The 20973-nt window shown below is 40.4% G+C and overlaps 1 protein-coding gene across 4 annotated transcripts in view; it reads right to left on the reverse strand.

Moving 5' to 3' along the window:
• Nucleotides 1-20503, reverse strand: part of SSR1 (signal sequence receptor subunit 1) — a 43166-nt gene extending 22663 nt beyond the window's left edge. For 2 of the 4 annotated variants that reach the window (XR_004031356.1, XM_004088727.2), the window contains exons 1-8: nucleotides 20225-20503; nucleotides 17070-17182; nucleotides 10419-10506; nucleotides 8170-8432; nucleotides 5603-5679; nucleotides 4781-4859; nucleotides 2278-2371; nucleotides 1943-1957 (exon numbers count right to left, since the gene is read on the reverse strand). Coding sequence is in view for 3 of the 4 variants with exons in the window: in XM_004088727.2 (XP_004088775.2) it covers nucleotides 1943-1957; nucleotides 2278-2371; nucleotides 4781-4859; nucleotides 5603-5679; nucleotides 8170-8432; nucleotides 10419-10506; nucleotides 17070-17182; nucleotides 20225-20303 (808 nt within the window). In the remaining variant the exon portion in view is untranslated. The remainder of the gene's footprint in view (nucleotides 1-1942; nucleotides 1958-2277; nucleotides 2372-4780; nucleotides 4860-5602; nucleotides 5680-8169; nucleotides 8433-10418; nucleotides 10507-17069; nucleotides 17183-20224) is intronic. The other 2 variants (XM_012509057.1, XM_003272242.2) reach the window with 1 other exon arrangement.
• Between the last annotated feature and the right edge of the window lie 470 nt (nucleotides 20504-20973).

Consider the following 20973-nt stretch of genomic DNA (forward strand, 5'->3'; position numbering starts at 1 on the left):
GCCTTCCCTGTACTTAGGTTTGGTATCCTGCAAAAACTGTGATACCTTTTTTTTTTTTGAAATAGATTTTATTTTACTATTATTTCAATAGTTTTGAGGGACAGATGGTGTTTGGCTACATTGGTAAGTTCTTTAGTGGTGACTTCTGAGATTCTGGTGCACCCATCACCCAAGCCATGTATACTATAACCAATGTGTAGTCTTTTATCCCTCACTCCCCTCCTACCCTTCCCCGAGTCCCGAAAGTCCATGATATCATTCTTATGCCTCTGCGTCCTCAGAACTTAGCTCCTCAATGATTTCCTTTCCTCCCCACCCCCACATTTTTTTGTGAGACAGTCTCACTGTCACCCAGGCTGGAGTGCAGTGGCACCATCGTGGAGCAATCACGGACCTACCAGGCTCAAGCAATCCTCCCACCCCAGCCTAGGCGCACATCAACACATGTATTTTTTTTTCATTCTTTGTAGAGATGGGGTCTTGCTATGTTGCCAAGGCTAGTCTCAAACTCCTGGGCTCAGGCGATCCTCCTGCCTCAGCCTCCCGAAGTGCTGCGATTACAGGTGCGAACCACCACGCCCGGCCAAATATTGCATTTTTTATCTGCCTTTGGTTGCAGATGTGGAACCCACCAATATACCGAGCGTCAATTATATTGAAAAAATCTGTATATAAAGTGAAACCCAAGCAGTTCAAACCTGTGTCTTTCAAGAGTCAACTATGAATATGTGTAAAGGAGCTGAACCTCATTCTTAAAGAAATGCAAATGAAACAGTAAGACACTCATTTTGTATCATACCGACAGATTAAATAGGCAATATTGTGCATGGCTGAGAACATAAATTGGCACTACCTTTTTTTTTTCCCCTTTAGGAGGGAAATGGCGTCCCTTCCATAAAAATTCAGTGTATTTAATCTTAGACCTAGTTACTCTACCTTTAAGAAGTTATCCTACAAATTTATATATAAGAATATTCATTACAATATCATCTGTAGGAGTGAAAAAATAAAAGTAATCAATATCCTTCCAATACAGAACGGGTTTAATCTATCATGGCATATATATATATAAAAGAATATTGTCTAGTTATTACAGTTAAGTATATATGTAGTTACTACAAAGAGATATCCAAGGTATGAAAACTGAAGCTGTAGACAGCATGATGCAATTTGAACTAAATACTCACATAAAAACAATAGGCATATATGCTTATAGATGTATAGAAAATTAATGGAAAATGTAAACATAATAACATTTATGAAAAATAGGGCCGGGTGTGGTGGCTCATGCCTGTAATCCCAGGACTTTGGGAGGCCGAGGCTAGCGGATCACTTGAGGTCAGGAGGTCGAAGCCAGCCAGGCCAACATGGTGAAACCCTGTCTCTACTAAAAATACAAAAAAAATTAGCCGGGAGTGGTGGCACACGCCTGTAATCCCAGCTACTTGGGAAGCTGAGGCAGGAGAATCACTCGAACCCAGGAGGTGGAGGTAGCAGTGAGCCAAGATCGCGCCACTGCACTCCAGCCTGGGCGACAGAGCAAAACTCCATCTCAAATAAATAAATAAATAGCGTTAATGAAGTCGGGAATTGACTTATTTTTTTCACTTCTGTACTATTTAATTTTTTATAATGAGGCTGTATAGCTTTTATAATAAACGTTTTTAAAATGTCCTTCTACAATTGAAGAAACATTTCTATATTCTTTTATAAAGATTAGTATTTTAACTGAATACGTAATAAAACTGAAATGTATCTGTAAAGTAAATTATCAGGTAATATTTTAGGTTTATTCTTTCAAGTTATAGTGCGTAGTTTTTCTAATAAAATGTAGTAAGAAAAACTGTTCCATTACTCATTAAACTTGACGTAAAATATTTACGTGCTATTTGAGAGCCCCCAACACTCTAGCAAAAACCATTAAAAAAATTAAATGCCTCACCTCTTCTACTCTGCACTGAAGCAACAGAAAGAAAAGAGACAGGAAATGGATTAGGAACACAGAAAATTCACACATTCATAAATAAGCTGCAGATCTGGAAGAATTTCTAAATTAAAGCATAAGAAGACTACACACTGAATAAACCTTTAAGGTCTTAATTAATCACTATACTAGATTCTACACAAGTAATGGAAAAGATGAATGTTAAATAGTACTGAAAAAGCTTTTTTTAAAAAAACTAAATCTAAGATATTTAATTTCCAATTAAGAGAAAAACTTCCCAGCCGAGTTATGTAAGAGAAAAACTTCCCAGCCGAGTATGTAAGACTACTTACTGATTTGATTCAATGTTTCCTGAGGAATCCAACTCATGTCAACATCATTCTGACTTGATGTACCCATTTCTACTTTCTGTATGGGTCTCTTACGCTAAAAGAACATAAAGACATATTTTAAAGGAGTTCCATTACATCATTTACTTAATATTTTTTAAAAAAGAGTTGAGGTCTTGCTATGTTGCCCAGGCTGCCTGGAACTCCTGGGCTCAAGCAATCCTCCTGCCTGAGCCTCCCAAGTAGCTGGGACTATAGGCACATACCATCATGACCAGCTGTTTACTCTAATTTTTAAAACACCTATCAAATTACTTAATTTAAATATCTTGGTAAACAAGTTATATTCTCTTCCAGTCTTCCTAGAACATACTTCTACTCAAATACTTTATTAAAGGGAAGAAGAATATCATGTCTAGTACTGATTATAAAGAATAAATCTTCATCACATTTATTTTCAGGCTTTAAAGACCTTTCCCCTTGCTATAAAGGTTCATGTTATTGTACCATTGGTGGACCAAATAAGAGTATCTATTTATACAATGACATTCTTTCCCTTTAGGAATCAAATTGTAATCAAAGAATAAATTTATTTCTATATTCAATAAAATTCAGGATAACTGCTGATATGTTACATGCAGGCAGTTCCTGCATCGTAAGCTAAATACAATTAAACAGTTGGCACAGATAAAACAAAATGAAAAGATAAAATCTCATTAAGCTAACCACCTCAATTTAAGAACTTCAAACTTTCTCCCTAGAGTATTTACAGCAAAACTGCTAGAAAGTAAAAATGACTCATCATTTAGCCTTGCTTTGAAAAAACCCCAAGAAACCAACAAACCTCAGTTTATCTACATAAGAAACAGTGTTAATTATATAATCTGTAAGTTAGAACCTAAGTACATGCAGAGATAACTTAAAAATAGTTTCATTTAAATGGAAGAAAAATGGAGATGCAGTTATACCTAATATACAAATTTACAGCAAAAATTCCAACCATTATGACAATGAGGCAAAGCAAGTTTTAGAAATTAACATTTAAATACCAAGTATTTCTCTTTTAAAGAGAATGAGCTTATTAATAACACTCATTGTTAATTTTAATATAGATTTGACTGCCTGACTTAAGGCTTAATAAATAATCGCCAAAATGATTAGCAACTGTTCAGGGTCTAATGGATTATACTAACATATCTGATAAAATTTTTTATATTTTCCTACTGAGAGAAACAGTATAGGTTTTGTTTTTGTAGGCTGGAGGGAAGGAAAGGAGGAGGGTGAGTGAGGGAATGGGGAAGAGGAGGGAAATAAGGATGTAGTGAGGAATGAATCCAGAATGAGAACCATGACCGTGGCAGACCCTAGGTGTTAACCATTTTATTACTCTAACCACAAAAACAGAATTTTGACTTTTAGAACAAAAATTTTGACTTATTAGTTCGTTTTCCAATGAAAGGACTCGTTTATTAATTAAGGATTGTTTCTATAATTAAGAGTATTAATGCAGGCTGGGTGTGGTGGCTCATGCCTGCAATTCCAACACTTTGGGAAACCAACATGAGAGGACAGCTTGAGCCCAGGAGTTCGAGACCAGCCTGGGCAACACGGCAAAACCCTGTCTCTACAAAACATACAAAAATTAGCTGGGTGTGGTGGCGTGCACCTGTAGTTCGACTACTCAGGAAGATGAGGTGGGAGGATGACTTGAGCCCCGAAGGCGGAGGTTGCAGTAAGCCAAGATCGTGCCACTGCACTCCATCCTGGATGACAGAGCCAGACTCTGTCTCAAAAAAAAAAAAAAAAAAAAAAAAAAAAAAAAAAAATTAAACAAAATATAAAAGCTAGGTTACTTGCAGATAAAATAGCATACCCATTAAAAAGTATAGTAAACAGAAAAATAAAATCTGAGTTTAGGGAATAAAAATTCTAGCTTTAAGAGCTACAATACCAATTCAAAGGTAAAGATCACTCTGGAGGGCACAAAGGACACTAATTGTATGTGTGTATGAAAGTCTAAATGAGGCCAGGCGCGGTGGCTCACACCTGTAATCCCAACACTTTGGGAGGCCAAGGTGGGCAGACTGCTTGAGTTCAGGAGTTTGAGACCAGCCTGGGCAATACGGCAAAACCCTGCCTCTACAAAAAATTTTAAAATGAGCGGGGTGTGGTGGCATACATCTATGGTCCCAGCTAACCGGAAGGCTGAGTTCGGAGGATCACTTGAGCCCAGGAGGTCGAGGCCACAATGAGCCAAGATCACACTACTGCACACTCCAGCCTTGGGTGACAAAGTTAGACTCTGTCTCCAGAAAAAAAAAGAAAGAAAGTCTAAATGAATCAATTTACATATCCAAGGCTTCAGGTTTTATTTTAAAAAGGTACAACAAACTTCTAAGTATACAAACCCACAGTGACGGTATGAGGCCGAAGAACTAGATTGTGCTTAACTTAGTACTTAACAACTTTTGAAACACGGCTGTAAGAGGTGTTCATCCATAATTACCTTTCTAGATTCTAGGAGTTGATGAAGGCCAACAATAACCAGAAGCCCAAGACCAGCAAGGAACATATACATAAAGATTCTGGTATAAAAGGAGAAAATATGAACTGTCTTTAATTCAGAGGAAATACCACAGCTAATTACAACTATAATTATAACACATGATAGAAGCTTTCCAAATAACTTGTGGGGAAAAGGAATAAAATGCTTCGTATTCAACTTAAATCCAGACAGTTAAGTTTTATAAATTACCTTTAAGAGCAATTAGTCAATAAAAAAAACCTCTATGATTGAAAACAGAATTACAATTTATGCTCTATTCAAAAGCTCAGTTTATAAAATAATTGCATTAGCTTTCATCTGCCTGGCATATTACATTATTTTGCACAATCCAATTTAAAAATTACCTTAAGTGAATTATATGTAAGTTTAGAGTAAAATAAGATTCATCATTCAGAAAGAACACTTACATTTTTCAAGATAAAATCTTCTAACTCATGTCTCCAATAGTAATTTCAGAGGCACGAGACTTAGTTTAGGCTGGTGAACAGTTTATAAGCATGAGGTAGAAAATGTAGATGAGAGGAAGGACAGAAAGCCAATACTAACTTTTAAAGAGATTCTTCCATCAGTTTCAACTATCTTTCCTAATTTGACTTTAATAGTTATAAGAATCATCTGAAGTATGAATGAATATCGTAAGGATTTCACCAAATCTATACAGTTCATTCCACTGTCAACATCTAAAAAAAATGCTGAAACAGGAGCAAGCTTTCCAGTCTTTACGAGTAAGATCAAGATCTATATACTACAACTTTCACTTACGTTTCTCCATCTAACCCATCCTCTCTTTCAATAACTGTAACTGTTTGATTGAAGACTGCATCTTGGAATACATTGCCCTGTTTAAAAGAATAAAATAATCAGAAAAATCTAAATGCAATAAAGGAAAACATGTAACATTACTTAAAACAGTTAGTCTAACAGATTGAATATAGCCTTCCCATCACTTAGAAGACTCAACAAATTCATATATAACTGCAATATTCCGTGTCAGGGACTCAACCCTGTTAAACATTTTCTCACATAAAATAAAAAGTCTCTGGGCTAGGTGAGGTGGCGTATGCCTGTGGTCCCACCTACTTGGGGGGGCTGAGGCAGGAGGATTGCTTGAACCCAGGAGTTTTGAGTACAGCCTAGCAAACATAGCAAGATCCACATCCCTTAAAAAGTCACCAACTTTGCCAAAGTTGTCCCCTGAATTTTCTTCTGGGGTAGGGGTGGAGGTGTGAGGACCGAGAAAGTAAAATAAAAATGAGATAAAATGTGCAGAAAGAAACAAAGCTTACAGCATTCTTACGCCAACAGCTTTACCTTCTGTTATTTGCAATCCTTCAAAACAAGGAAGGAAGGAAGAGTACAGAGACAGCTGCAGTAGCAGGTCATTTTAAGAACTAGATCGGAACAAAAGTTAAATTCATGTTCTCAAATGACAGTGGTGATGGGCGCGGTGGCTCACACCTGTAATCCCAGCACTTTGGGAGGCCGAGGCAGATCACCTGAGGTCAGGAGTTCAAGACCAGCCTGGCCAACGTGGAGAAACCCCCTCTCTACTAAAAATACAAAATTAGCCGGGTATGGTTGCGCATGCCTGTAATCCCAGCTACTCGGTAGGCTGACGCAGGAGAGTCACTTGTGCCTGGAAGGCAGAGGTTGTGGTGAGCCGAGATCACACCATTGCACTCCAGCCTGGGCAACAAGAGTGAAACTCCGTATCAAAAAAAAAAAAAAAAAAAAAGACAGTGGTCTGGAAACCAATTTCTTCATAATAAATGGGATGGTCACTTTAGGTATGAAAATATTTTTATGTTGCGGTCTTGAAATAATTTTATCAGTTCACAATTTTAGTTTTCAAATGCATTAGACTCACTGGAGTAATACATAGCTATTCTTCACAAAGGTAGTACGTTGTCAAAACTGTCACTTATTGCTAAACTGTAATTATGTAAGTTTTACTTCAAGATCCTTCAATTTGCATTCCTCTATTGATAATTTCAGGAATAATACACAGATAAAAAAAAAGTGGCAGAGGTGAATTTAAAAGAAGGAACTAAAACTACATACACCTATTGGATTAAATTTTATTCTACTCAAAAACAAGGTAAAATCAGTAATTCTTTAAGCTACTTAACTATAGAGTTAATAACTATAAGTTATTATTTTGAGGACAGGATGAAAATACTTCCTTCTCTCTACTAAGTAATCAGGAAAAGGAAAGCTTGATTGCAGCACTAGAAATTTAACTCAGACATAAGGTAAACATGTTAACACCAGGGTAATGAAAAGGTTGAATTAGCTTCCAAGAGAAAATAAAATTTCCTTGTCTGAAAACTTTTTGACAAAGGAATGGTTTAGATGTGCTCTCATTTAAAGGAGGAGCTATTTCTACTAGGTTTCTCTCATTCAGTCATTGATGACTGATATATAATATATATATTAAAAATCATAAGGCATCAGAGCTTGTATTAGGACATTTGGTTCTCCTAAATCAAAAACTAAATGATAAACCTTGCTGCTAAAACTACATTGAAAATATATGGTTCTATTTTACCTGTGAGTATATAAAATGATGGGAAAACAGTTATAGACAGTCTTTAAATTTACAAATAGAAGTAGTAAAATGGGCAAAATGCAAGCAACAAAAGGAGGTACAAAACAAATTATATGACAGATAATTTTTTCTTTTTTTAAGATGGAGTCTCACTCTGTTGCCCAGGCTGGAATGCAATAGTGCGATCTTGGCTCACTACAACCTCCGCCTCCCAGGTTCAAGTGATTCTCCTGCCTCAGCCTCCCGAGTAGCTGGGATTATAGGCGCCTGACACCATGCCCAGCTAATTTTTGTATTTTTAGTAGAGACGGGGTTTCACCAGGTTGGCCAGGCTGGTCTCGAACTCCTGACCTCAGGTGATCCACCCACCTCAGCTTCCCAAAGTGCTGAGATTACAGGTGTGAGCCACAGTGCCCAGTGACAGATCTTAACAACTGAATAAGCAGTAGACTCCATTGTGTGTCTTACTGCTCCTTAACATTAAGATCAGGCTCATAGCTTTACTTACATCTCCATTTTCACTTCCACTCCCACACAATAGCACCTTATTCCCCTTGTGTCTGGTATGCATCACTTATCAGCATGTTCTATTGCCTGTTTTCATCTATCTCCCCCACTGGATTAGACTTGAATAAGAAACAATTTATCTTTGCTTCCCTGGTGGCTATCACAGGTTCAACCACAAAACAGGCACCTGAATGAATAGACAAATTCTATTAAACAACATCACCGTCCCCACCCATCTCTACCTTAAACAAAAAGAAGGTTTAGAGGGTCTTACGTTCAAATCTTTGTAGTTCAGATTGATGACCAAACCAAAGGGTCGTCCGCCCATGGGCTCTGCAGGAATGAAAGAGTACTCAAAAGTTGCCTGTCTCTGGGGTGGCACTACAGTGTTCAGAGGAAGAGCTGTGAAATTCTGGATATAAAACTGGTAGTCCTGAGGATAACGGAATGAAGCATCTAAGGATTCAACAATAAAATCTTCTGTACCCTTGTTGGTAAAGCCTACCAGGAACTTCACAATGTTATTTGCTGGAAAATCTGAGAAATAAAACAGAGACAAGAAAATTAGAACACATGGAAAGAGCACAAAATATTTAAAAAGGCATTACTAATGGATTCTGGCACCCTTTCATGTGGACTTTGGTGTCAGAATCCCTTCCAATAGAGCACTCCAGTCACTCACTAACTAGAAATTGATTCAAGTTGCTGTATAGGCTGAAACCCTTTTGTCTGTATGCTAGCACTCCCACATAAGCATTCAAATAAGTGTCTCAATTTCAGACCAGATCACATCCAAACCATGTGGTAAGAAAAGAGTTGTGTATTTTTGGCAGTGAAATAATCAAGCAGCAGGGTTACATGTGTTGGTGAAGTCACCTTCACCTCCAGCTTAGTGTTATCTGTGCAGATAAATAGAGAGAAGAATGAAGAAAAGATAAAGTCCAAGAGTGTCACCTGAAAACTAGTATCTGTTAGAACATAAAAATTAATCAGGCAATCCCTATGCACATTAAGCAATTAATCAAAATGCAAATTTGAAGGTTAAGACCCAAAGATGTAGCTACAAAAATGGAAGAAAAAAAGCATAATAAAATTATACTTCCTACAGGCATAAAGTTCAAAAGCACATGAGAATAAAACAGAAAATGTAAGAAGACCAATAAAATTCATAATTTTCAATATTAAGTCTTCAATAATTATACTGTAGTCTACAAAGCTGAGTTTCACTGAGTACAGCACAGGCTGTGGGGTCAACAGATCTAGGTCTGGATCCTGTGTTCTCAAATCTATTTATGAACTGGGAGCCCTGACCAGTTTCTTAACTTCTCCAAACTTCAGTTTGACAACAACTACGCTCAGTGGGTTTGTTAGAATTAAATAATACATGCCAAGTATTGAGAAAAGCGCCTACCATATAGCCCTCAATAAATTATCAGCCACAGTTATTTTCTTTTAATAAAACCTAGGCACTGGCCGGGTGTGGTGGCTCACACCTGTAATCCCAGTACTTCAGGAGGCAGAGGTGGGTGGATCATGAGGTGGAGATCGAGACCATCCTGGCCAACACGGTGAAACCTCATCTCTATTAAAAATACAAAAATTAGTTGGGAGTGGTGGAGTGCGCCTGTAGTCGCGGCTACTCGGGAGGCTGAGGCAGGAGAATCACTTGAACCTGGGAGGCAGAGATTGCAGTCAGCTGAGATCACACCACTGCACTGCAGCCTGGCAACACAGCAAGACTCCATCTCAAACAAACAAACAAACAAAAAAACCTAGGCTCTAACCTAGACCATATTGGAAAAATTAAGTATCTCATTAATGGTTAACACTTAAAATGTGACAAAGGGCCAGGTGTGGTGGCTCATGCCTGTAATCCCAGCACCTTGGGAGGCCAAGGTGGGTGGATCACGAGATCAGGAGATCGAGACTGCCTGGCTAACACAGTGAAACCCCATCTCTACTAAAAATACAAAAAATTAGCCAGGCGTGGTGGCATGTGCCTGTAATCCCAGCTACTAGGGAGGCTGAGGCAGGAGAATCGCTTGAAACCAGGAGGCGGAGGTTGCAGTGAGCCGAGATCACACCACTGCACTCCAGCCTGGGTGACAGAGCAAGACTGCATCTTAAAAAAAAAAAAAAAAAAGACAAAGTTATTTTGCTGTGGCAGTTTAAAAAAGTTTTGAAACATGATCTTTCTCAGGAGGCTGACGCAGGAAAATCGATTAAACCTGGGAGGTGAAGGTTGCAGTGAGTCAAGAGGGGGCCGCTGCACTCCAGCCTGGGTGACAGAGCGAGACCTTGTCTCAAAAACAAAATCTTTGAAAAGGACAGTCAATTTCTAGTTAAACTAGGTAGTATTTACTTTTTCCCCTTAGTTTATTTTTTATTCTGTCTATATCATCTGCATATTCTCTTTAAATGCCAACAATATTACTTTACAGATATGGGTATTCAGATATATATGAACAAACTCGTCATTTTAGAATTCCTACATCTGAATTAAAACTAATACTTCTGTATTACCTTCTCCTTTTACAAACAGTATAGTTGTATCTGCACTCGGTGAAGCTTCAGGTTCACCAGACACATCTTCTTCCTCTTTATCTTCTACCTAAGAAAAAGAACAATTAAGAGGAGATTACTATGGGAGAAAAAAAAAATCATTATTTAAAAATAAAGATTTGGCCGGGCATGGTGGCTCACGCTTATAATCCTAGCACTTTAAGAGGCCGAGGTAGGCAGATCACCTGAGGTTAGGAGCTTGAGACCAGCCTGGCCAACATGGGGAAACCCTGTCTCTACTAAAAATACAAAAATTAGCCGGGTGTGGTGGCATGGGCCTGTAATCCCAGCTACTCGGGAGGCTAAGGCAGGAGAATCGCTTGAACCTGTGAGGTAGAGGTTGCAGTGAGCTGAGACTGCCCCAATGTGAGACTCCAACTCAAAAAAAAAAAAAAAAAAAAAAAAAGAAGAAATAAAGACTTCACTTTATATTAGGAAGAAATATTGCTTCTCTACAGCTTTGCTGGGATTAGCAATAAGAATTTCATCATACCTCATTAATTAAAACAGAACTTTTGGAGCAGTGCGTCTTGAACAGTAATGTGCGTACCAGTTCTTTAGGGATGTTGCAGATCTAATTCAGGTCTAGGGCAAAGCCTATCATTCTTTCTAACAAGCACCCAGAAAATGCCAAAGCTGCTGGTATTCAGACTATATTGTGAACTCCAAGGTTCTAGAACAGACCTTGGTAAACTTTTTCTGTAAATGGCTAAATAGCAAATACAGCCTTGCAGACCAAAAAGTCTCTTTTGCAACTACTCAACTCAACTCTGGGGCTACTGTGTGAAAGCAGCCCTAGACAATATGTAAATGAATGGCGATAGCTAGATGTGGCTTGCAACCACATTTTGCCCACCCCTGCTCTCAAGTACCTTGTTAACAGCCTACAGAGATTTCCATTCTAATTAACAAAATCTTCCTGTGAGGATCAGTCACATAATTTTGAAAGAAAAAAAAAAAAGACTGTGACCAGAGATCTTCCTGGGGTGATAGAAACGTCCTAAAACTGAATTTATGATGCAGAACTTGGTAAATTTACTAAGTGTATGTTTAAAGCAGATGAGTTTTATGATACATAAACTGTATCTCAACAAAGTTTTTAAAAAATGTGAACAAATTTTATTTAAAACTTTGAACACAGTGCAGCATCATTTCTCCAGGTGTCAATATGGATTAGAGACAGTCACACCTTTGAAGTATCCAGACTTTTAATAAATTGAGATGCTTCAGGATGCCATTGTTTATTGGCATTTAACTTTTCACTTATATAAAATACTCCTTCCCCAATAGATAAAACTTGTCAAGAGCAAAGATTATCTCATAATTTAAAAATCCTCCACCATCCAGCTCAAGCACTTAAGAGAGAATGCACTCAAACACTTGTTCAATGACTGTGAAACTGTGTTGTAAGTTATATTTTAAGTATCCTTAATGATTTCATTCATTTAGTAAGAGTAAGTTTCCACTTCTGAGAAAAGAGACCCATAAGTAAGAAAAGAGACCAGAGACAGAGAGGCTGAAACCATAAATGACGGGGATAGAGAGGAACAGGGTATATTTCAGCAAGAGTTAAGAGAAATCCCTGATATCTGATTAATGGGTTTTGGAATAAAAATAACGGAAGAAGTAACAAGACAACAGCTTGAATCACTGGAGCCATATCAAAACAACAAAGAGTTTATGGAGATAGGACACATGGCAAATGATTTGGACATATAAAATGTGAAGTACTTATGGAGCATTCAGATGAAACTATCCTGTGAAGAGCTGGAAAAGAGCTACAACAGGTAACAACGGAAAACAAGAAATTAGGCAATTAGGTTGCTGGTGACTTTAGCAATGCTAGCTTTACTAGATATATGGGACCAGACCATGATAGAGAATAAATGTGAAGTGAGCAGAAGAGAAAAGCTATCCAAGTTTCTCTTTTAAGAAGCCACTGGTGTTGGTAAAGATAAGTGGGTGCAGCAAATGTGGCTTAACAGAATCAAATCACTGAGGAGGATTAATGCCTGACGTTACAAAAGGAAAGAATAACGTAACAAAATTCCGCAGGAAGGGATGAACACAGGTGGAAGGGTTAGCCTTAGAAGAGAACAAGGACAACTCATTATTAAGGAGAAAATGCAGAACGATGGGTGAATAATATATTTGGAAGTAGAAAATACAAAATCTGATAGAGTTCATGCTTGATGGCCTTCTTCACTTTCTAGCACTGAAGGCAATGTTGCTGCCAAGATTGAAAACTCATTTAGGAATTTAAACATGGCAAATGTTTGCAACACTGATTGTGGAAAACTAAGTAACTCATTTATCTTACAGCTATTCAGCAGTATAATGCTTAGTATCTGCTACCCGGTAAAACTCCAAAATATCACAGCTATTGCAAACAATCTCCAGAGGAGAGTATAGAAATTGGTGGCACTGGTTGCCTACAGGGAGATGACTTCATGGCTGGAAGGCATGCAAGGCAAACTTTTCATCATATACTCTGTACCTTGTAAGTTCTGAGCCATTTGAATATATCATCTATTTTAAATAAAAATTTTTTTTTGAGACGGAGTCTCGCTCTGTTGCCCAGGCTGGAGTGTAGTGGCGTGATCTCAGCTCACTGTAAGCTCTGCCTTCCGGGTTCACGTCATTCTCCTGCCTCAGCCTCCCAAGAAGCCGGGACTACATACAGGTGCCTGCTACCACACCCGGCTAATTTTTTTTGTATTTTTAGTAGAGACGGGGTTTCACCATGCTAACCAGGATGGTCTTGATCTCCTGACCTCGTGATCCACCCGCCTCAGCCTCCCAAAGTGCTGGGATTACAGGCGTGAGCCACCGCACCCGGCTAAATAATTTTTTTTTTTTTTGAGACGGAGTCTCGCTCTGCCGCCTGGGCAGTGGTGCAATCTCGGCTCACTGCAAGCTCCGCCTCCCGGGTTCACGCCATTCTCCTGGCTCAGCCTCTCCAAGTAGCTGGGACTACAGGCGCCCGCCACCACACCCGGCTGATTTTTTTGTATTTTTAGTAGAGACAGGGTTTCACCGTGGTCTCGATCTCCTGACCTCGTGATCTGCCCGCCTCGGCCTCCCAAAGTGCTGGGATTACAAGCGTGAGCCACCGCGCCTGGCCAATAATTTTTTTTAAGTTAGCTAGTGTTATTACTACTACAGCTCTTGTTTTAATAAAAATAAAAACAAAAACCTCTATCACTTCTATGGGGAGGACAAAAAAACCTTTCAGGAATGATGGCAAGGTCCATTGCGACCCAGTTTTACAGAGTAAAAGAATGAATAATCAATGGGTTAGAAAAGCCCAAGCTGACTAGGCCAGGCGCGGTGGCTCATGCCTGTAATCCCAGCACTTAGGGAGGCCGAGGTGGGCGGATCACAAGGTCAGGAGATGGAGACCATCCTGGCTAACACGGTGAAACCCCGTCTCTACTAAAAATACAAAAAATTAGCCAGGCATGGTGGCGGGCGCCTGTAATCCCAGCTATTCGGGAGTCTAAGGCAGGAGACTGGCATGAACCTGGGGAGGTAGAGCTTGCAGTGAGTCGAGATCACGCCACTGCACTCCAGCCTGGGCAACAGAGCAAGACTCTGTCTGGGGTGGGGGAGGGGCGCAGGGGAAAGCCCAAGGTGACTTTAAAAAAAAAAAAGTTTGCCCTCAAAAATTCTAAACCAATAACCTGCGTCTAAACCAGCTGTTGATATCTTAGATCTTATGAAAAACCCCCTTTTCCTTCACTTGACTCCAGGACACTGGCCCAGTGGCAAAGGATCCTTCCATATCTCCCAATTGCTTGATGCCTTGGCAGCTGAGTATAGGGTGATAAAGAAATCTTGGGAACAGCAGCAGTAGGTGAACTTTCTAGCTCATTCAGTTCTGGAGGTGACTTCTGTAGCAGCCTTGGCTTTGAGGGCCCATCTTTCTTAGACAGTCCACACACAAGCCTACCCCTGCTGGTATGGTCTAGTCCAATGGAAGGTAATACTTTTCCTGCCTTCTATTTCAATCTACTGTAATTAGTTTCTGATTTGAGATAAGTAACAAAGCAGAGGGTACTAACACTTTTGTACTAATTGGCCAGGGTAGAAAGTGGATAATCAGAGTTGTTCTTTTTCCTCTAATGGTTCTCAAGGCAGGAGAAATTAAGGTATGGAAAAGTTCTGGTCAATGACACAAGGCTATCAAGGATCTAACAGTTCCCTTCTCTACTCCCTACCCTCTACTTATTTATTTAATTTTTTTTAGAGACAGGGTCTGACTCTATCACCCAGGCTGGAGTGCAGTGGTGCACTCATAGCTCACTGTAACCCTGAACTCCTGGGCTCAAGTGATCCTCCTGCCTCAACAGTTAGGATTACAGGCACAAGCCACAAAGCTCAGCTAATTTTTTTAGTAGAGATGGTGTCTCGCTATGTTGGCCAGGTGGTCTCAAACTCCTGGGCTCAAGTGATCCTCTTGTCCTGGCCTCCCAAAGTGCTGGGATTACAGGCGTGCCTCATGGCGTTCGGCATCTCTCTTCTACCCTCTTCCTCCACACTAAGTACATTCCAGTGCCAGAGAGCACAAGTAATTTCATATAATTGGTAACAACGATATAATCCATCACTAAATTTCAGTACATGCCCAAATTTCAGTGCCCCAAATACCATCTTTAATCCTAAATTCCTAGATGGATTCCCTTCCAACCATCACTCTAAGTTATCTTACCACAACTAGTCAAATATTTATTAACAACAATGCAGCAGAAATGTATGAATCTAGTTAAAGCTGTTCACTTAATGCAGGCTGGGTTGAAGATGCGGAGTCTTAACATAAACCCTCAAGGTATGTGTATACATACATATGAAAGGCTTGACTCATAGATAATCAGTAAGGAATTCCTAAAGAGGGGGAAATTAGGAGAGTTCACAAATTACTAGGGACATCCTAGCCAGATAAAACAGTAGGTGCAGAAGCATAAAAATGGTAACTCAAAAACACCAATACAATAGCAACAGATTTGCTTCGTTGGAAGACATATTCCGTAAAAATGAAGGTAACTCAAAAAAGAAGCAGAAATCTACATATAAGAATAAATATGTTGATACTGAAATAAGAAAATAGGGAACTAGTGGTTTAATTTTGAAGGAAATGACAAAATCTGGAATCATGAGAGGTTCCAGGTTCAAGTATGACACGAAAATAGAAAGAAAGAAAAAAAACTGTGTAGGATGGATTATAGTCGTTCCAGGGAGGAAATAAAATTAGCTAGATGCATGCTGTAATGATCCCAATACCAGCCCAATATTCTTACTGTTGTATTACATAGTAAACATTTCGGAGCTGAACAACTTTTAAGAGATCTTCTCTAACCACCTTATTCTTCACTGGATATATTTCACATACTGATTGTTGTCTGCTTCTCATCCCCTGCCATTAAAACACATAAAACTGCCCCAAAAACAAAGTCTGAAAGAGCAGAGAAAATATCTGGTTTGCCCACCCAGCACCAAGAACAGTGCCTGGCACATAAGGATTCAGAAATAAAACAAGCAAGCAGAAAGAATAAAAACAGAGTAAAAGCAAGCAAGCAAAAAAGAAACTGAGACCCACAGAGATAAGTCAGAAAAGTAAGCAGCAGGTATTCCAAATCTATGAAACCATGAGGTCCAGTGCTATTTCTACTATGCTGTTACCCTTCTAGACTCATGTCACCACGATCCTGAATTGTTAACTATTTCATGTCTCCTTCCCTGTTCCAGAAAATACTTATGCTCTATTCTCAATGACTGGTGCCTATTCTCCCAACTTCAATTCACTTTGATCACATTAACAAACCTCTAAAAGCTGGGATTTTAAATTTTTGTATAAGGATAAGCTCTAGGCCAGGTGTGGTGGCTCATGCCCATAATCCCAGTACCTTGAGAGTCTGAGGCATGAGGATCATCACATGAGCTTGAGCCCAGAAGTTTGAGACTAGCCTGGGCAACATAGCAAGACCCTGTCTCTACAAAAAAAAATTACAAAAATTAGCCGGGCTTGTTGGGGCATGACGGTAGTCCTAGCTACTCAGGAGGCTGAGGCAAGAGGATCACTTGAGCCCAGGAGCTCGAGGCTGCAGTGAGCTATGCTCATGCCACTGCACTCCAGCCTGGAGAACACAGCAAGTCTCTGTCTCTAAAAATAAATAAGTAAGGATAAATTCTAGATGCATTATTGATACAGTTTCGCTGTGTCCCCAGCCAAATCTCATCTTGAAGTGTAGTTCCCATAATCCCCACATTGTGGGAGGAACCGTGGGTGGTAAATGAATCATGGGGACGGTTACCCCCATGCTGTTCTCATGATAGTGAGTTCTCACAAGATCTGATGGTCTTTATAAGAGGCTTTCCCCACCCTTTGCTCTGCACTTCTCCTTGCTGTCACCATGTGAAGAAGGACATGTTTGCTGCCACTTCTGCCATGACGGTAAGTTTCCTGAGGCCTCCGCAGTATGCTGAACTGTGGGTCAATGAAACCTCTTTCCTTTATAAATTACCCAGTCTTGGGTATGTCTTTATTAGCAGCATGAGAACAGATTAATACAATTACATACATTTTACAAATATTAAATGGTATCTAACACTAACCAAATCTGTGGGTTCATCTTCTTCTACCTCAGCTTCATCATCTTCATCCTCAATTATGGAATCTTCTACTGTTTCTTCATCCTCTGTAAGATCTTGTGCCACTGCTAATGAGCCTAATGGTAAAACACAGAAAAAGCAGTTAACATTTACTCTGGAATACTAATTTTTTTTAATACCAGGTATAGGCAAAAAAAACTTCCCTTGGACTAACAGAATCTCCCAGTTCACCTGAATGATGCCAGTTACAATGCATCTAAGAATACTTATGTTTTCTTTTACTAGTAGTCTTAACAACTGCATGTCAATTTTTTTTTTTTTTTTTTTAAAGAGACAGGGTCTTGCTCTGATGCCTAGGTTGGGAGTACAGTTATGCAGTCACAGCTCACTGCAGCCTCGAACTCCTGGGCCCAAGTGATCCTTCCATCTCAGCTTCCTGGGTAGCTAGGACTAGAGGCGTGAACCACTGTTCCCTGCCTGCATGTTATTTTTAATGGAAAATGTGGTTTAACTTCAAAAAGTGCCCAACAGATGGAAAAATGAATGGCACAAACTTTTAGTTTGTGCCTTGAAGCACAAAGAACTTCAAGCAACTTTGTTAAGCAAATTAAGGAAAATAATTTTTTTGCAAAGGTAAGAAACTTCTAAACGTAATCCCTGTCATTAATGATATAAAGCAAACTAAACAACTGCCACGTTTAAAAGAAAACAGCATTCTTGGCCTGGTGGGGCTGCTCATGCCTGTAATGCCAGCACTTTAGAAGGCTGAGGTGGGTGAATTACTTGAGGTCAGGAGTTCAAGACCAGCCTGGCTAATACAGAGAAACCCCGTCTCTACTAAAAATGCAAAAATTAGCTGGGTGTGGTGGCACACACCTGTGGTTCCAGCTACTCCAGAGGCTGAGGCAGGAGAACCGCTTGAACCCAGGAGGCAGAAGTTGCAGTGAGCCGAGACTGTACCACTGCACTCCAGCCTGGGCGACACAGCAAGACACTGTCTCAAAAATAAATAAGTAAAAAAATAAAGCATTCTTAAGTTCTAATGTTCTATGTAGGAAACACTGTTATCGGAGGTGACTACAGCTGAAACTCTTAGAACTTCATAGTTTGTAAGCCAAGGAACAAATATCTGTATCATATCCATGGTAAAAACTGGCCTGCACGAAAAACATTGTTTAGTAAAAACCGTATTGGTAGCTTCAGGGTTGAGAGCAAAGAAAGAATCCAATTATTTTTGCATGTGGCTTCAAACATGTTTTAAGGTATTTCATTTTTCTCAAACTCAGTGTTACAAAGTACAGTTATAATGCAAAAAAAAAACGTAAACCACAGTTTAATAGACAAAAGTACTCTTAAGTAAATCACATTATATCTATTTCAGGCAAGACCCTAAAAAGAATTTCAAAGTTCTAGTGTCTTCCAACGTCTCTCAGAAAAAACGATGATGTGGCAATTCTGTGGAGAAAAAACATGGGAAGGGAAGCGTGTTTTTACCCAGGAGAAACAGTTAAGGACCATGCATTTTCAGTCTTTTCCATGTCTTTCAGTTCTCACTGGCTGCTAAGATTTATTGCGAAATATTAAAGAACACTGAACCATGCATTATGAACTAAAGAGATTTCACTGCCTGCTGAACAAAGACTAAAATAGTGCATTCATAACTTACAAGTCCTTTTCAAAAACCAGTAAGAAAAATACCATGTCTGACGTAGTAATTTAAAGTCGTGGTTAAATTTGAGCACTGTGGAATATAAAGGTCTTTCATAGATATTAAACAATTTTATTATTTTAATGTTAACCAGTAACAATTTTGTCCCCATGAAGTCTAACAGTCTTCATTCAACTGGAAAAACCGAACAAACAGAAAAACCGTTACTCACAAAAAATGTTTACAAGATATTAATTCAGTTTAGATAATGAATTGATGCTTCTTGAAAGTTTTTACAACTTGAAAATAGTTATAGTTCTAAAACTAAATCTACATTTGTCAAGTTTTCTTTTAAAAAGCTTAAAGAGAACCAGCAAACGACTCCTAAAGTAAAAGAATCTCGTTAAACCTGCAGATGAACTCATTAACAGTTCTGTTTAATTCTCCCACTTGGTTTTCTAGCCATTAAACAGAAGCCAGTCACTTCACTTTTCATCGCAAAACAACTCCATACCTGTCACTACCGTTAAGACACACAGCTTGCTTAAACTTACAGAATGAAAGGAATTCTAGTGCTTAGTCAGAGTAATTATTTCACTTTACAAATTAGAAAGTCGAAGTTCATGACAAAACCTGGGCAGGAAGTCAAGTTGTCACATTTTTATATTCTGCTAAGTTATTTTCACACTTAACTGCTGGGTTAATTGTTGGAAAGAATAAATCTATGTATTAAAAACACTCGAAGTAGGCCACATTTTTCCAGCACAATACGATGCTTCCACAAACAAAAAATTGTTCCATGGAAAGAAAAGGAGAGGAAGAAGGCAGAAAAGTAAGGGAGACATCCCACAGGGATTCTTCAGTCCGCTTGGCAGCAGGGGCGGAGAACGGGGGTGACGATGGGGTAGTTTTTCTGAAATCAAGCCTCCTAGTAACACATACGGGTCAAGCAGGGGGTGAACGAGGCAGATGACCATTAAACAAGACACTCTGATGGTTCAGATGTGTATAAAACAAGGGTTTTGGCAAATGAATGAAGACGGACTCCCGGCGTGGAAGCTAAAGACACGTCAGCCCTAAGCGCGAGGGGCTGGGGGTGGAGCGGAGCCGGAGACGGCCAAAAGAAACAGCCCGGCTGCGGCGCGCTCGGAGCGCAGCCGTGTCCAGCGCCTCCTCGCCTCCTCCTGCAGCCGAGGACTCTCCAGTTCTGGCCGCTCCTGCAGGTAAGGTCCAGGGCAAGACGAGCAAGCCCAGCCCTCGGCTGGCCACGAAGCAAGGTCGCCCGGGCACGGCCCCGCGCTCCGCGTGCAAGGGGCAGGCCGCAGCGGGGTCTCCAGCGCCCGCGGGGACCCCTGCTGCTACGAGCCTAGGCTTGGGGAGAGGGCGGAGAGAGGCCAGCGGGGTGGACGCGGACCCCAGGCCCAGAGCGGCCACCGCCTCCAACTTCAAACTTGCCATCACCGGCATCTCCTTCCTGGCCATCCCCCTCCGCACACTCCCCTAGCCTCACCTCTGGGGCCGCCTCGGAACAAGACAGTGGCAGGGAATACGAGCAAGAAAAGCAGCAGCAAGCGGGGGAGGAGTCTCATGGCGCTGCCGGTCCAGTGTCCAGTTTCCGTCCGCTAAGGCTCTCGGCTGCTCCGGCGGTAATGGCGTTACTCTTCATCCGGGCTCCGGGCGGCGACGGGCGGGACACGTACCACGCACGGGCCTTTGCCACGCCCCTCCCCTGACCAGGGAACGCCGCCGACGTGGCTGCTCAGCGCCGAGAGGTAGGGAGAGCAGGCCGCCCAGAAGTCACGTGGCCGGCTGCTGGCCTCTCTGTGGCTCCCGCGAGAGTCCGACTTCCGCCGTAGTTGCGAGCCGGCAGCTTGCGGTTAGCCGTACTTTCCGCCCGGTTCTTTACTCCCAATTAATTATCATTGTCAGTGGTTAGTTTATTTGAATGACGATCCTCTTGATAACGGCGATGTAAGGAACATGAGCTGCCTTTATGTGGCACTTAAAAGCAAAAAATTTTGTTGGAAGAGAGGACATTGTTCAAAGGAAAAACCATGAAAATATACAGTGGAAAATCTTTGTCCCCTGCCTGCCCACACCCTCTCCCTGGTTAAGTAATGACAATGTTTAAATTATTATTTTTTTAAGACAAAGTCTTCCTCTGTCACCCAGGCCGGAGTTCAGTAACACCATCTCTGTTCACTGCAACCTCTGCCTCCCGGGTTCAAGTGATTCTCCTGCCTCAGCCTCCTAAGCAGC

Source organism: Nomascus leucogenys, chromosome 8 (genome assembly GCF_006542625.1).
Source record: "Nomascus leucogenys isolate Asia chromosome 8, Asia_NLE_v1, whole genome shotgun sequence".
NCBI lineage: Eukaryota > Metazoa > Chordata > Mammalia > Primates > Hylobatidae > Nomascus > Nomascus leucogenys.